Raw genomic sequence first — 16955 nt, 5'->3', positions numbered from 1 at the left:
TCGGAGCAGCCAGAGCCAAGATGTCTAGAAATGCGTCGCTCGCTGCGTGCGTGTGTGTATGTGCGTAGGAGACCGTTTGAAAAGCCACATGTCCGCCACGGCGAGAATCGTTTCTTCAAACACTTCTCGCACGCGCGCGGCCATACAGACACACACACGCACGCACGCACCCACTCGACGGACCCAGAATCCGAAGCGCGCGGCGCGTTCCTTCGTGAGCACTCGGTCCGGACTCGGCCGGTTAGTTCGTTTCGAATGTTCCGATCGAGCGGATCGTCGGTTTTCAGGGTTTGCGCTCCGACCGGTTCGATATATTCGCAGGCCTTGGCGTACTGGCGTGGTGTGCGTGCCATCGCAACCCGGGACCGAAAAGATAAACGGAGGCGCGCGCGTGCGCCAGAGCGAGTGAGCGACAAACCTGCTCCGCGTTTGACAGACACCGTGAGATATCGAACTCTCCCGTCGTGCGCGTGTGTGTGTGCGCCCGTGCCGTTGTTGTGCTTTTTTCGTCGCAAACTGCGAAAAGTGTGACTTTTCAAATTGATTTTCCACCACCAATCGGGTCGGACCGCGGGTGGAAAAGTGCGGCGAACGGTGGCCACGGGCGGAAATAGGTCTCCAACGGTGCCATCGGTGGCCCCGGTGCGCTGGCCGTGTACGATAAACCGGAAAACCGCCATCTGTACCGCCTTTGTGTAGCCAACGGGAACGGGATTCGCCGTCGTAACCGATTGCTGTGTCTCTAGCCCCATAATCTAGCCATTTCGGTTGCAACATAGCGCAGCATAACCTCCCGTTGTGTGCGTGGGTTTGCTGTGTTTGTGGCGTGGGCGTCGGAGGCCGCGATAGACAGTTGGGTTCCCGTGGAGCGCGCGCGGCCCAAAGCAAAACAAAAACATTTCATCGCAGCAAGAGAGAGAGCGAGAGAGAGAGACGCCCAACAACGTGAGCGTTCTCCCGCTCCTGCCGATGCCCATGTTGCGCGCTGTGTCATAACCGGCGGGAGGGCTTTTCCGGGAATCGCCCATCGGCCCACCGGTTGGAGCACCATTCTCGGTACAGTTGCAGTGAACGCGGATCGGACGGATTGCTTTTTCACCGAAAACCGTGCGACGCACGCACCAGCCCTGTGTGTGTGTGTGAGTGTAAGTGAACATTAAAAATAAATTCGAATGAAGAATGTGAAAATAAAGACGTTCATCTCGTCAATCGCAGCTGCCGCCGTAGGTGCCGCCGCCGGGTGGTGGTTTTCTCATCGAACGGAATAAAATTACAGTCCGCGTACGGTCCGCGCTCGATGGGTGCCCCCGCACTGCGTGCCTTATGCTCCCCGCCGGCCGACGCAGCGGAATGCAGGGTGAGCGGAGCGTTGGGCCGTCGTCATCCCCGGTCGCCGCCACGAAGAAAATAAACATAGCCACGGCGGCTGAACGACGTTGATCCGCGCAGTGGACGCGTGCTGGCCCCGCGAATGTGTGACATTTGCGACGCGCCCGCCAGAAGGCGATTGAATAATGCTGAAGGATGCTGCGGTCGCGTACAGAAGAGTGCCTACTACCGGGAAGACACGCGCAATGGAGCGGCGTCTGCGGTGTCTCTTTTAGCCTTACCTTAGCCTGCCTCGCCGCCGCCGTGTGCGCCAAGCGCACTGAAACTTCGAGGACGTTTCTGGCGACGTCCCTGCTGTTATGTTGATACTGCGCGTTGTTACACCGTGTTGTGCGCGTGTTCCCAGGAGAGAGGTGTTTAAGAACAATTTAGACAAAGCGTTAGATTGCGCGTAGCAAGACTTGATCGGTTGTGCTGTGTCCTTCGCGCAAGGCTTTGGGACGAGAGAGGTGATCGATCGCACAGTCAGGCGATCACGCGTTGTTGGTTGGCGGCCGGCCGACCCGGGGGGAAGTGAACATTACACGCGTCGCCCATCACGTCGTCGGGCGCGGGTGAATTAAAAATAAAAATGCTCCGATTAATTGCGACCATCATCGTTGCCGCCGTCGTTGGCGTTGGCATTTGGCTGCCAGCATCGACGTCGGGCGCAACCCCGGCGGCCACGACGACGACGACGGTGGCAGGCGGCAGCGACGGAGGCGGCACGAGCAGCGAAAGCGACACGATGCCAATGCAGCCGGACGCGTCCGGTGGACACTTCTGCCAGAAGCAGTGCCCCTGTCTGGGAAATGCCATCGATTGCTCGAAGAAAAACCTCAAGACGCTGTTCCACCTACCGCACTGGGTGGAAAATCTGTAAGTACCCCCTTTTACCTGCGACCTGCGCCCAACTGGCGGCTGCTCGCTCGTGCTCGCTCTACCCCGTTTGGACCGTTCCTATTTAAATGTCCATTAGCCGGGAATTTCAGCCATTACTTCTTACCGTCGATCGTGCCCCATCACTCTTCCGCGCGCTCTCTCCCATCAAAACGTTCGTCTTGGTCGTCGGCATTGGAAGATGAGATGTCCCCGGAGGGGCCAAAAGTCAGCCGGATTGGATTTATTAATATAACACACACACACACAAACTCACGCGCCGAAGTGCACTTTCCCGCGACCCCGGCGATCTTTCACTCGATGGCTGGCGCACCGAATGTGGCGCAACTCGCGGGATGCAAAGTCTCAAAACGACATGACGCGACGCGCCGCGAGAAGATCGCACGCCAGAGGCTGGCCAGAGTTTTCGGAATGCACTTTCGGTTCTCCGTGGTTTGGATGAGGGGGGGGCACCGAACGATGGACAAATTAATGGATGCGCCGTGCTTTGGTGACATTTCCGGCATCATCGGAATGGGGCAGTTGACCCTTAATTTGGACGACGAATCGAGTGCGCAGCACGCAGCTCCATGTGGAACGCACACACAGCTTGGTGCAGTTCGTCGTCGCGACAAGCTATGGAGCCGGCATGTTTTTAAAGGTCGTCCGGTTTGGCCGCACGAATCTAAATCTTGGCTACGCCTCGAAGGTGCGTAATTGACCGGCAAAGATCGGGATTTTCCAATTAAATGGCCAAAAAAGGTCTACGACCGCGGAGGGTTTGAAGAGTATCGGCGTTGCGGACGAAAAGGGAGAAAGTGTAAGCGCGGGGACATACCGTGTCAAATTAAAGGAAATGTTTCCTGGACACACACGCTGGGTTGAGGGACCAGGAAGTGCCCCGAGCGTGAGCAATGTGCGTACGAAGGATTCTATATTTGCCTATGTTGGGTGAATAATTTGCATCGGTAGTCCGTGTTCCCTACGGTATCACGGTGGAGTTTGATCGATGCATGGCCAGATGCGTGTAGCATCCGTATTAGCGAAAAGTGGACTGTCCATTACGGAACTGTCTACGGGTACGTTATGTTTTCGAATAAATCAAATGTTTCATTTCCAGTAATTATGTATCTTATTTTCCCTAGTTTTGTGTTCTTCACTAATGAACTGTTAAGCCGCCGCATATCTGTCCGCACCTCCGGCACGTCCGGCGTACGTTCCGGACGTGACGGAGATGATGTGCCTATTTTGATCGATCGTATGTTGCGCCTGCCATGGGTGGTACAGCCAGCAGAGGTAGAGCGCATTACCGCGCAGCTTGTCCATTCCATGAATCCTTCTGAATTCTTCGTTTGTTGGGGCGGGTGCTCCACAGAAGGGAGTTTCCCAAACACTTCCATCAACACGATCACGATCACCATCGATGCGAGAGCTTCACTCGACACCCCTGTCAGCATGGGCCGAGCCGAGGCTTATGCTGCAGCTGCATGGAAGCAGCATCTTCCACCTTTCGACACTCGATGCGTTTTTCCGTATCGTGTGTAGAGCATCGTTACCATTTTGAGCCAACTCCTAAACTAACTCCTACACATAATCAGCCTCGCGAGTCATACGACCTAGACGGCAGACGACTTTTCTCGCAGATCTGCTTTGATGGAGCCACCGCAAGTACCGTTCTGTGCGGAAGATCTGCTAAGGTGGACAATTTCTTATCGTTGTTTCGTCCGGGGTGCCCCCGACACGGGACCTCAATTTCTCATCGCGATCTTCGCGCGCCCGAGAACTTACGCACGGCGCACAAACCGCGTGGCGTAAAAGGTGCGCCACTCACGTATATGGCTTCGATTGCCTATCGAGAAAAGTGGCCGCGCGTTGTTTGTGATGTTTTGCCATTTAATGTTCGCACTGGTTCGTGCAAATGGGGCCGAGGCTACGCTACTCGGGTGATGTATGCGGTCGTACGAAAAACGTGTTTGCAGCGCACCGCCAACACCGGGGCCACGCGACGGATCCCTCTTTTGGCCATGGCCGAAGAACAAGGCCGTGAACGTTCCCGTTTTGCTACTTCCCGGACGATATCCGACATGGTTTTTCCCCCTTTCGGAGGTGGAACGCTGCGGAACGACTCTCTGAAGTGGCCGACGGCGGTTTTTCGACACTTAACAAGCGGCCGCTTCGTCGGCCGAGGTGGAAATGCGATTCTTGGTCCGTCAGCATCAGGTTGTTTGTGTGTATATGATTGAGAAAAAAAAAACATATTGCACCGTTAAAATATAAAACCTCGTCTCGTATGGTCATGTAGAACATTCTTATCACAGCAGATTGATGGTCCGTAGTCTGTGGCCCATTATCAGTAGGTGTGGTACTTGAGTGCCCGACATGAAACTCGGCACCTTGCCATGATGTACGATATCGTAGATACATGATACAAAAAGGTGAAAACCTTTCAAAGCATGAAACTGAGAGTTCTATGTTCTACTTTTTGTCGGTTGAAGTTGAAAATGCTTTTCTCGATTGTTTGAACAGCCGGTTCCCCGAAGGGCACAAAGGTCTCGGCGTAGTTATTTTCCTACCATCCATCACACCGAGAGAGAGGCACACACACACACGGGCGCAGCCAACGGTACTGAGACGTGTGTACCAATCGATAGATGGGTTTGTTTATTTTTGTGATGAGCGACTCACTTGAGTTTTTTTTCTCTCTACAACTGGCCTATTTATGCTTCGCTTTAACGCGCGAGGGTGACATTTTTTCTTACCTTTGCCTCAAGATGATAAGCGGGCGATCCGACCCATCCTCCCCAATCGGCGGGGTCGGTCGGTATGCGCGTGCTCCGATAGTTGCAATAGGCATTTGAAATATCCAACTATCTTTGTCGTTATCTGTTTGTTTGTAGAAGATTTATGACAATCAAATGAATAGCCTCAATTCAGCTGTCAAACAATTAGGGACTGTGGCGGTGGGAAAGGCGCTATATGCTCGCCTTATGAGCACGCACGGCACATGCGCATGATGATGGTACATTGTTTAGCGGACGATAGTTTGATAGTGGACAAATGTGTATTTGGAAATCAGTTGCATTGTGATATAATGATTAGTAATTCTATTTACTAAGTTACCCCACACCGTGCTAGTGAATATTGAGCCAACCACTCTGTTACTTCACTAATCTTATCATGTTTTAATTTAAGAGTATCATGACTTTTCGGAACAAATGTGCATCACCTAAAATATCACTTGCTTAGAACTGCAGTTGATCTGCTCGCTATTCACCATTAAGATTCATAACTGTTGATAGGTGTTCACTTTGTACTTCAAATGTGCTATCCTTCTTATACTGCTGTCGAAAAACGGAAATTGTATTTATGTTTTGAAAGCTTCCGTTGATTCTATAGCTTCTGGAACTTTGACGATTTCTTAAGATACTCGTCCGTCGCAGTTAATTGTCGCCCGCTCTATTGGTGGTCGTCGGTCCGGTTGATACGATTTGATTAGATACTAGCGGCGTTCCTTTTTATGGCGGCGTCAGCCTACACCGGTTATCTACACCGGACCCACCACTGGACCCGCCACCGGTCCAACGGATAACGGGTTGCAAACCCAAATTGGGGATCAAGAAAACGAAGTAGAACCAATGTTTATTACATTAAATATGCGCAACATCGATCATGCTGTGCCACCATTTTAATGTTGCGCCTGACCATAAACAACTAATTTTCAGCAACCAGGAACCGGGGCGGTGTGTGTTTTATAATGGCACGTTCCGTGTGTGGTGTAGTAGATTTTATGCGTATCTGTCTCCGTAGTTCCATTAGCACAGCATGATGTGGTTTGCCGTTTTTTTTCTCTTTTATTATTATGCCTAGACTATGGCCAGTTCGTTTGTTTTGCACTAGATCGCGCACCGACGGGACCGCGACTCCTGCGAGACCAAATGCGCGCGATAAGTTCGGCCGCTAGAAACTCCCCTCACGCGATTGGACGCGCGCAACACACAGCCCCGGATCGGTTGTTATCTTAGCGTGTTGGTTTGTTTGCAGTATTTATTTTTATTGACTTTCCGAGTGGTGGTCGTGGTGTGCCGATATTTCATCGAACGGGAACCGATGTTGGCGCGTTTGTTTGAAATTGTCACACAAACGGGGAAAAGGGGTTAGGTAAAATGGGTTTTCAATTTTCTTATTTTGTTAAAACTGAATCGCTTATCGGTGGGGATGGGATTTGCCAGGAAAACAACCCAAACATGCAAAGTTTTGTGGCGGGACTGGCAGAAGCTAGAAAATCCTGCGCTGGCTGGGTGCAGAGCATATTTTTAAGTGTTCACGGCCACGACCTCGAGATAAGCAAGCACACCACGGAAGCGATTTGCGGAAAGTGATTAAGAAGGTGAAGAAATGGCCGTGATTGATGGGGGACCGGTGTGTTTTCTGCCCGCGATCTATCATAGATTCCCGTCGATAAATAACACCGCAGACAGATAGACAGAGACACGCGAAACGTTTGCCGTTATTCGCTCCGTTTCGCGCCCCGAATTTCGGTACCCCTGACATCATCTGCCCGCTTTTTATCTGTGGTTTTCTTTTTTTTGTCACACATATTCTGGCTGACAAAGGCCCTAAGGCCACCACATGCCGTTGAGCACGAAATTGCCAATGTATGGCAATTTAGTTCTCACATTCGTGCTGCGTGATGCGTCGTGCGAGGCGTTGCGACAGCAATGGTCCGCCCGTTGGCCGGTCCTTGAAATCCACTTAATTCAAATCAATCTTCACTAATCGGGAAATGATTAAAACGATAGCGATTTGTGCTTGCTGCAGTTGTTGTGCCTGCTGCTGCTGCTGCTGGTCCTGATAGGGTCCACCAACACCACCGCCTCTCGAGGCCCCGCGGCTCGAACATAGAACACTCGTTACGTAAATTGACGGCAACGCTCCGGTCGGTAGCGCACCCCCGCGTACACGATGCTGGCGGACCATGATGTTGCGGTTGACGCTAAAAACGCGACCGTCCTCGACCCACGGCTGCGATTTTGCAAATTGATCGTTTAGCTAGCCGGTCCAAAGGTTATCGAACATTCACGGCATACGGTACACGGTCGGTACGCCTTCGCAAATTAGCGGAGGTGACTAATGCCGTGTTCGGCGGGCCCTCGTTTTGTAAGCCGTGGAAGCTGAGCATAGCACCACGCCCTAGCATACGCAGCTGTGGACGGCGTGACCGAGTTTTGGTGTGGAGCTCCAACCAACTTGAATTGTTCGGCTCGCGAAATACTATAGATTCGGGTTCCGTTGCCCTTTTCTAGTTCCAAACACTCAACATTATATGCTGCAGATCGATGTTTATTTTTTAAATATAACAAATTGGTGAAACAATCCAATTTAGCCGTTTTACTGAAGGAAGGTTCGAAGAATGTCAAATGGTTTTTATTATTACGCAATACGTCGCTATTTTCGTTACATGCTTGCTTATTCTGATGATCAAGACGGTGGCGATCGTTCGGTGTTTTGGTGTCCTACATCGCTCTGTTAAGCCCTTCTGGTGGAAATATCGCAAAACTAGCGAATAATTGCATTCCCCGAACCGTACACACCCCTGTGCTGTTCGGGTTGATGTCATCGCCTCGAAGCAGATCCCTCCGTGCCCATTCTAAACAGTGATCGATCTGTATGACTCATCGGAAGCGTGCTATCGTTGAGCAAATATTTTGAGTCCAAAAACGTTTCACTTCGTATTTTATGGCAACGTGTGCGTCATCGGGACGTACTGATCAGTTAGAATCAGTACTGGGAAGCGGAAATTTACAGTAGTTTTCCAGAAGTTTGCAAAGTCCCCACCACCGATCAATAACAACGACAATGTTCAAGTGGAAACAAACCACAACACCCTCAATCTGTTGGCGATAATGTCACAGCTCGCCTCGCGGGAAAATGCAAATGTGCGTTACTCGTGCACTTTGTTGCACCGCGCGAGACGACTGCGTAATCGTTGCCAGGTTTTTTTTTACCCCGTCTGAAAGCAACTTTAATGGCACGGACACCCCGGTTTGTGGTTTGTGCCAGCCAGCGTGGGGCCGTGCAAGGTGTGCCGGCGTGTTGGCCGTCGCGATGACGCGGAACACATTTACTTCGCCAGCCGTCTGTGGGTGGTGGTTGTGCATTTGTGCAACTGGCGGAGGTGTGAATAAAAAAAAAATACAGGAACTTAATTCTAGTGGAAGGGTTTGCTGATCGATTCTGCTGAAACTGGGGTCGTTATCGAAGGTGATGAATGAGTAGTTTGATTTATTGTAATTGGTCGTGAAATCGCTCGGGGGAGTTTCGCAGGGAAGGCCCGTGTTCCTTAAAACGTATAAAACAAGCGACGATCGGGAGTGTTGTGGCTTGTTTTCGACGTATTCAAATCGAATACTCATCGATATGTCACATCGATCGTGTTTTTGACACCGCTATGTCGTCTTCTAGCTTCGTTCCCATGCTCATAAATCATGATGAGTCGCCGCCATCGACACCATGGGAATCGTTGGCACTTCGAATATTCGCCATGCGCCATAGCCATGATCATGGCCTGATCATGGGACCGCTTGGTGGCACGTGTAAGAGGTGCTAATGTTTTGTTTTCTAAAATTATCTTGCCCAACGGTACAAGGCCCCTTTTTATCGAGGCGGACCTTCCTGTCGTGCCACACTTGATAAACAGTTTTGCCTCTAGCACACCTTTCTCGGGTCCGGGCTATCTTATCGGGAGTATGCTACGCATTTGTGGTGCTACGATTATTTGCCCAAGGGCTTGCCCGCTGCTTGTCCGTGATCGGGTGGTAGTTTTTACGAAAACATGCCATTAAAATAGATGCGGTTCCTAGAGCCCCGACATAAATTGAGATCAATGCCGGTACATTTGGTCTCGAGATTAGAAGATATGAAACATTTACGGTGATGTCGACTAAAATATGGGGTACGCTTATGGCCTTTAAATCGATTAGTACGCAGCATGACTGCCAGCAAAATGCCAACTATCGTAGCGATTCCACTGCCGTACTTTGCTCTAATCCTGTTCCCGTGTTATCGTTTCTACTCGACAGGGAACTGGCGTCCAATCGTCTAACCCATGATGTGATCGCAGCGCAATTGACCGACCTTAGCAAACTGCAAGTGCTGTAAGTATGAAAACCCCCCCCCAACGGAACCATAAAACGTGTCAGCTCCGTAGCAAGTGAACGGAACGTGTGTTGATTTATTGTTTTGTGGGCCGTTTGACTGTGTGTTTTATGGTTCTCTCACTTTTTTTTTCTCCTTACATTCGCGAAGAAACCTGAACCACAATCGAATGACCCGCTTGCCGGTGCTGAGTGGCTTAAGGAATCTGATTAAACTGTACGCATCGGGCAACGAAATCGATACGATCGACGTGGAGGCGATAGCCGCTCTGCCGGCCCTGAAGTTCCTCGATCTGTCCCGGAACGCAATCCAGGAGCTGCAATACACGGCGTTTCCGGACCGGAACAGTCTTCAGTATCTGAATTTGAACTTTAACAAACTAACGCTCCTGGCGAAAGGTACCTTCGACCGGTTGGCGTCACTGAAGCGACTGTAAGTTGGAAGTAGATAAAACAGAGGTCGGCGTCGATAATGTGCAATAAATCTGATTCTTTTTGCGTTTGCGGTTTGTTTCTATGCAGAGAAATTAGCAGCAACGCGTTGGAGGAAGTGCAAAGCTTAACCTTTCAAAACTTGAACCAACTGAAGAGCCTGAAGCTGAACAACAATCGCATTCCGGCGCTGATGGATGGCGTGTTCCACGGGCTAACGACGATCGGGTTACTCGAGCTGAACAACAACACCATTCGCAGCATCCGCAAGGGTGGGCTGTTCAATTTGACCAGCCTCACCACGCTGGCCCTGGCCCGGAATGCAATCGTCGAGATCGAGCACTCCGGGTGGGAGTTTACGCCCAAGCTGCTCAGCCTAGATTTGTCCTACAACCAGCTCCGGTCGCTCGATCGCTACACGTTCGAGGAACTGTCCGCACTGAAAACGCTCTCGCTGCAGGGCAACAGCATCACCGCGATTGGTGAGGGCACGTTCAACGAAACGAGAGCCCTGGAAACGTTGTACCTGAACGAAAATCGCATCTCGTGGACGATCGAGGATATGCGTGGACCGTTCCTGGGGCTGGGCAAGCTGGAGCGTTTGTATCTGAATGCGAACGAAATCAAGTCCGTCAGCCGGAATGCGTTCCTGGGGCTGAAGTCCCTCACACTGTTGGAGCTAAGCCAGAACAACATCTCGTCGATTCAGAATAACGCTTTTAAGGATACCATTCGCCTGAAGGTATGACATTTAGGAGCCGTGGAGAATTTTTTTTTGGTATCGTATTAACACATTTACGCCTTTGTTTCTCCATTTTCTAGAATTTAATTATGAACTCCACAAATCTGCTGTGCGACTGCAATCTGGCCTGGTTCTACCATTGGATCAAGGAGCGAAAAGAGGTGTTCCAGATCGATGCCGAGTGTATCTATCCGATTTGGTTACGCAATCGGCTGATCCGTGATCTGCATGCGACCAACTTTTCATGCTGTAAGTACTAAAGAATGCAAATCCGTCCTTCCGATGATTGATCGGTGAGTGACGAATTATTTCGCTTTTAGACGATTCACCAAAACCGCACCTGATCGATGAGCCTCAATCGCAGCTCGGCATTCGTGGCACCAACGTCGTGCTCGTGTGCAGGGCCACCTCGACGGCGGCCGACCGGATGACGTTCAAGTGGAAGCAGGATAATCTGGAGCTCCCGGAGACGCAGTATACCGTGGTTCATGATGACAACGAAAACGGCACGATCGGAAGGTCGGTGTTGACCATTCCGAACATACAGCAGCCGGGCGCTGGCAAGTATCAGTGCATCATCACCAACTCTTACGGTGTGGTGTACTCCCAGAAGGTTAAAGTGACCGTCGGGACGTACCCAAAGTTTCGCAAAACACCCACCGACGTGAGTGTGCAAGCGGGCAAAGTGGCCCGACTGGACTGTGATGCGGCCGGCGATCCCAAGCCGCAGATTTCGTGGGAGAAAGACGGTGGCAACGATTTCCCCGCGGCCAAGGATCGTCGCATGCGGGTCATTCCACACGAAAACGCTTTTCTGATATTGAACGCGCGGCCGATTGACACGGGCGTGTACAGCTGTACGGCGGAAAATCCGGCCGGCGTCATCCGTGCCAATGCATCGGTGGTGGTGTGGGAGACGCCGTTGATATTGCCGGGTGGTGGTGAATCGAGCGGCATGGACAGTTTGCTCATTCCGATCGGCCAGCCTAGCGTGTTGCGATGCAAAGCATCGTCGCCATCGGCAGCTGGGGGAGGATCCGGAACGGTTCCGAAGCCAGCTAACGTTTTCTGGCTCAAGGATGGCGAACCGGTAGCACTGAGTGGCGGGCGTCACTTTGTCACGGACGAGGGTTTGTTGCTACTCATCGTTGACACGGAGCTGGCCGATGCCGGTCTGTATGAGTGTTGGTTCGAGAGTGAGTTGGGTAGCGAAACCGGCTCGACGCGATTGGTGGTGGTTGAAGGACCCGAGGATATGCACGGTTCGGTGCTGGGTGACGGCGGTTACGGAGGAGCAAGCGGCGGAAGTTTGGCGGAGGAAAATGCAACGGGATCATTCGATTGGATGAAGGATTCAACGGTGCAGATAGTGGCGGTATTGGTGGCCTGCGTGTTACTCGCACTGGTCGTCTGGTTAATCGGAATGTACCGCATGGAGAAGCGACTTCTTCGTGGCGCTGGAGTTTCCGAGGATGGCGAGTTTGACCTGGCGACCGGCATGGAGATTAACCAGCCGAACTTGATCGTACGCAGCGGTGTCGGAACGTCGACCACTCCAGCCGGATACTTCGAGTACCTCATCCCGATGGTGGCAAACGGTGGTGGCTCTCTGACGACGAACGTTGATGAAGAAGATGTTGAGGGGCGATCACGAAGCATGGGCCGTGATCCACGGTTCTACACAAAGGTTGTGGCGAAAACGAACGCACGGTCCACTGAGCTAGATTCGGACGATCTGGATGATGATCTATCGTCGAAGGATTCGGGCACCGGCGGTGATTGTGCATCGGCCACGGGCTCCACGAATGCGGCCCATCGAAGCAGCCGGGAAGATCTAAAGTGTTTGCTTCATTCGCTGACTCGGAAGCACTCGAGCGATCTCGAACTCGAACACCAGCGTCATCTGTCGTCGGACGATGCGCACGATCCCGATTTGGATCCACGGCTCGAACCACCACCAGCTATACCGCCAATCAACGCAACGACGGCTGTGCTAATGATGGGTTCATCGACGATCGGTCCTACTTCATCGCGACACCACGCTAACGATCCGGGTGACGATCACCACATGTTACCTCCGGCGGCTCTAGTGGCCGCACGTATGCCAACTTCACAAACCTTCCCCGCGTTTGTGCCGTCGTCTGCGGGCGGAGACGGTGCCCTCAAGACAACATCCCTCGAATCGTCCGCCGATCCTGTGTTACCGCCGAAGAAAAGCAGCAGCCGCCATCAACAGCAACAGCACAAACAGCAAATACAGGTGAACCAACTCTATCAGTTGTTGCTGGAGAATCCGCGGTTGGTGGAAAAGCCGGCGAAATATCGAACGAAATCGATGGAACGATCGATCGACGAGTACGGGGCGCCCACGTCGACGGTTAGCAGTGGGTTTGGGACGGGCAGTAGCACCGGGAGCACGTTAACCGGTGCTGATCGGGCTTACGGCCGGCATTCGATGACGATGGGAGACCTGAACCGGTAGATAGGGCGTTACCACCGCCACGTCTGATGGGAAGAAGCGCCAAAACGGCAGCTGGACTGCCGTCGGCAGCTTGTTTTAAACTCCAAACGCTACTACTAACACCAAATATCCTCCTTTTTAGTCGATACTGCTCAAAATGTTGACACGAAGATGGAATTAACCCACATCGGGGAAGGCACGATCATTCCAGAGACGTTTGAAGCTAGATTCCCATTTCCTGTAGCGATAGGCGGTCGTTCGAATGGGGCGACATTAGATTAGCGACCGTGTGAAAAAAGTTCCTTCAGTTTAGTTTCGTTCACGAGTGAGATGCCACAAAATGTCACTCGGTCGTTTATCGGTTATTGAATAGAACAGTTCCTTTTTGTTGTTATTAAAAAAAGTGAGAATCAATTCAATAGGGGAGGTCATAGAAACACACGACTTGCCGCATGGTTTGCATTACACTGTTTAGGATGAGACCGTTGTGATGCAAATATTTTCCCACAGGGGTCATTTGTACATACTTTTGTGCGATATTCTTTTCTTTAGCAAAATGTGCATTGGTAAATACCATGCACGTGACGGCCTAAAACCAACGTTGACGGTGTCCTTGGTTTGTTGAAATTCTTGTGTTTTGCATGCGTGGTTATGAAATTTCGGGTTGGGATTGCAGAGGAAATTATTACTTCCTCGCCTTTGCCGGGTTTACGGTGAGACGGATAAGGAAAAGTGCCACAAAAGACAGACTGGTGGCGTTTGATGAACCATAAGTTGCTCGACTTTGTAAAATTAATATTTGCTCATGCGTTGGCTTTTGGCCCCAAGTTTCACGGTTTTCACGCATTTGTTGTCATTCCAGCACCGGTTAATGTGTCAAATTCTAAAAAAATGTTTACAATAATCACTGTATGGTTCATATTTTGCAAAACAAAACCCAATCCAAATTGCTTCACCAAGTCGATTTTCATGGTCCATCAAATGCTTCCATCATCTGCGCCATTATTAGATTGTGATTTTTAAGTGCTTGGACTGAAAACATAGATGATAGTGAGTGGAGGAAGGATTGTTTGGACAGCCTGAGATAGTGGATAAGTGCTTTGAGTGTTGCTGGCGATATTACAGGATGCTAATGATAAGGTGTTTGGTGTGTGTGCGTGAATTGAGTTGTGTGATATATTATCTTCCCATTTCTTCTTCCAACTTTATCTGTGCTAAGAGTAAAGGTTACACTTTATCCTTTGGTTTTGTGTTAATATGTTTCCCTAACGTTTGTTTTGTTTGTTGATTCGATAACTTGAGAATAATTGGTTAAGGTGACCCTGAGTTGTATAAATTTATCTGTTAGCGAATTCTGATCTGTGATTTTTGGTTTTGTTTAGCCCCCATAGCAACGCTAGGGACGCGAAGCGACGAGTTTAAGTTAGATTAAGATAAGTACAGTTGAAAAACAGAATAAGTATAGTGATTTCATTTAATTTTCTAGTTTATCCATGCAATGCTTTCTCTTATACGCATTTGATTCATCTTCTAATGCATGCTGCTTAGCCAGATATAACATTTGGAAAGTAAACAAGTTAAATTCAAATACTAACACGTACCATTGTGAATTGCTACACAGTTTCGATCGGTCAAGTGCCTATTGTTTTGCGGCCATGCTGCTCGCCGAAACCCGATTATGGTTTACAACGTGAGGTATATTGTGCTGCGTTGTGATTTGTCTTTCAATGTGACGGTACCTAGCTAACGCAATTAACATAACATTATACAATTAACATAAAAGAACTCTTACACACTCGCAAGTACACCAAGAGGCTTTTAAGGTTTTTATTTCATGAATATGATTTTTGTGATTCAACAACAAAAAATGTTTGAAAACCAAAGATATCGTCACATTGAAACGAATCAGCTTACTAATCTACACACAGTCAAGTCACAGTGGCAAGTTCGGTTTTTGAAGGAATCTACTAGCTATGCAAGATCACAAAGCGCCTCTTCGAAGCTAAACAACTAATTGGCTCGTACTTTTTACATCAACTTCGTCAAAATTTACATCTTCTTCTTCAAATGGAAAGTTCCTTAGATAGTGTTGATAATGTTTATGATTGGAAGCCTTCGATACAACAAAACTTACGATGTTGCCTTTGCATTTCTGAGAATTGTCGCTTAAACTTGGTAGAAGCGTAGAAGTTACATAAATTAAACAAAAAGTGCGATTAAAATAATAAACACATGCATGGACATTCTTTTGGACAACTTTCATGACAGCAATGCCTTATACAGACAGCAGTATTTTCATAAAATCGGTTAGTTTTCTTCATATACATTTTTTAAATACGATATTACAACAAACCACTTTCTTCATACATTGGGTCCCTCATGAAACATTTGGTTTAACAAATGTTTCTCCGCAAACGGTACACGTAATTGAAACCGTGAAACACGCAGACTAGGACAAAAGCGTCTATTGAATTGTTCCGTATTCGTTCAGGCTCAATACTAGCTAATTCTTACCAAAACTATACCGAAAATATTGTGAATCAAATTGAAACATTTTACCACTGTTTCAAGTATCACACACAAAGCTAACCACTCCACCAGGACAAAGTATTAACGTACAGGCTACAACTAACGATTTAACTGGTCACCACATATAGCGTAAATAAGAAAAAAAAACATAATAATTATTACAAACCGAGAGCAAGGATTATTGCTTCAATAACCAAAACGTGTTATGAAAGATGTCGAAACAGAATCGTCGAGTCTTAGTAAACTAAACACAATCGTCCAACCATGTAGCATTTCTATTGTTGAGAAATGCAGACACATTGCATCTAAGATAAGAAGGAAACCATTATTTATTGCGAATATTAGACTAAGTACAGCAATTCATTTAACAAAGATAAACCAATTCTATGTAATGTATTGAAATAATGGACAAATAAAGAAACACGATCACAAAATGCTGAATTATTTCTCTGAGTCTTCGACACACTACACTTCTTGCACTGTTCCAGTTCCTCATCGCTTTATTCTACAATTTTTTAGGCAATTCTCTCAGCTTTGTTTACTGATCATCACTAGTTAGCTTTCCACTATCTTCGCCGTTTTCGGTGTTGTGTATGAAATGCATTGGAAATTTGCATACGTAGGAAACCATTTTTGTTATAATATAGGCAAAAAAGGTATTACCCCGCCCGAATAGGGACTTGAACCCTAGACCGTTGGATTAAAAGTCCAACGCTCTACCGACTGAGCTATCCGGGCCGCTGGAGAAAGCAGGTGCCTATTGCAACCGATTGCCTTAGGCGTCCCGGATGCAAGGATGCGTCATTATCTCTGCCTGCGCTGATGTCTAACCGAAGGCATCTGGGTGAGAAAGTAAAGCTGCGCGTGATTTGCGAACGGAGCTTTACGGCGGATGGTTTGCGAACTAAATATAAGTATCATAACTGAATAACAGAAACATAATATATTTCGATCATTTCGTAAAGTAAAACATTTTTGAAGGGATAATTGCCCTGCATATCATAATATTAGACAGTTAATAAAACACTTATCTATCGGATCGATTAAAATCGGAACATTGAAAAGATTTTAGAAATATTCGCTGAAAGGCCGATGGCGAAGGTATGAAGACAAGGCTCAATAAACATATGGACGATCAATAAACTAAAAAAAAACACTTTATTTTTTCGTTTATGTATTGTGCTATTTATTAAATGAATCAATATCACATGTTTCATTTCAGACTTGCGTTTATCGAGAAAGGGAAATTAAGTTGATTGTTTCAGAAATGAAATTGACATAACTTAAAAGTCAATTTATTGTAGTTGAAGAAGATACGTATTCGTTCCGTACAATTGTATGCATTAATGCAATAGATAGTGTCGAAAAGGTTTTTCTATTATTGCTTTGG

At 48.5% G+C, this 16955-nt stretch overlaps 1 protein-coding gene and 1 non-coding gene across 2 annotated transcripts; one reads left to right on the top strand and one right to left on the bottom strand.

Moving 5' to 3' along the window:
- The first annotated feature begins 1960 nt into the window (after window positions 1-1960).
- LOC128273801 (leucine-rich repeats and immunoglobulin-like domains protein 3) lies at window positions 1961-13057 on the top strand. Its single transcript, XM_053011842.1, has 6 exons — window positions 1961-2247; window positions 9327-9401; window positions 9553-9834; window positions 9924-10575; window positions 10656-10824; window positions 10896-13057. The coding sequence occupies exons 1-6, from the start codon at window positions 1961-1963 to the stop codon at window positions 13055-13057; spliced, it is 3627 nt and encodes a 1208-aa protein (XP_052867802.1).
- Window positions 13058-16230: 3173 nt separating this feature from the next.
- On the bottom strand, window positions 16231-16303 carry Trnak-uuu (transfer RNA lysine (anticodon UUU)). The gene has a single exon. It is a non-coding gene; the product is annotated as a tRNA-Lys (tRNA).
- Between the last annotated feature and the right edge of the window lie 652 nt (window positions 16304-16955).

Source organism: Anopheles cruzii, chromosome 3 (assembly GCF_943734635.1).
Source record: "Anopheles cruzii chromosome 3, idAnoCruzAS_RS32_06, whole genome shotgun sequence".
Taxonomy (NCBI): Eukaryota; Metazoa; Arthropoda; class Insecta; order Diptera; family Culicidae; genus Anopheles; species Anopheles cruzii.
Note: the sequence above shows the minus strand (reverse complement) of the source record. Positions and strands in the feature narration are given on the sequence as shown.

Bases quoted from the DNA above. Each gene is read 5' to 3' on its own strand.
- LOC128273801 (XM_053011842.1), top strand. From the start codon at position 1,961: ATGCTCCGATTAATTGCGACCATCATCGTTGCCGCCGTCGTTGGCGTT. The intron at 9,835-9,923 runs GTAAGTTGGAAG...GTTTCTATGCAG, and splicing joins TTGGCGTCACTGAAGCGACT to AGAAATTAGCAGCAACGCGT. The intron at 10,825-10,895 runs GTAAGTACTAAA...TTTCGCTTTTAG, and splicing joins TGCGACCAACTTTTCATGCT to ACGATTCACCAAAACCGCAC.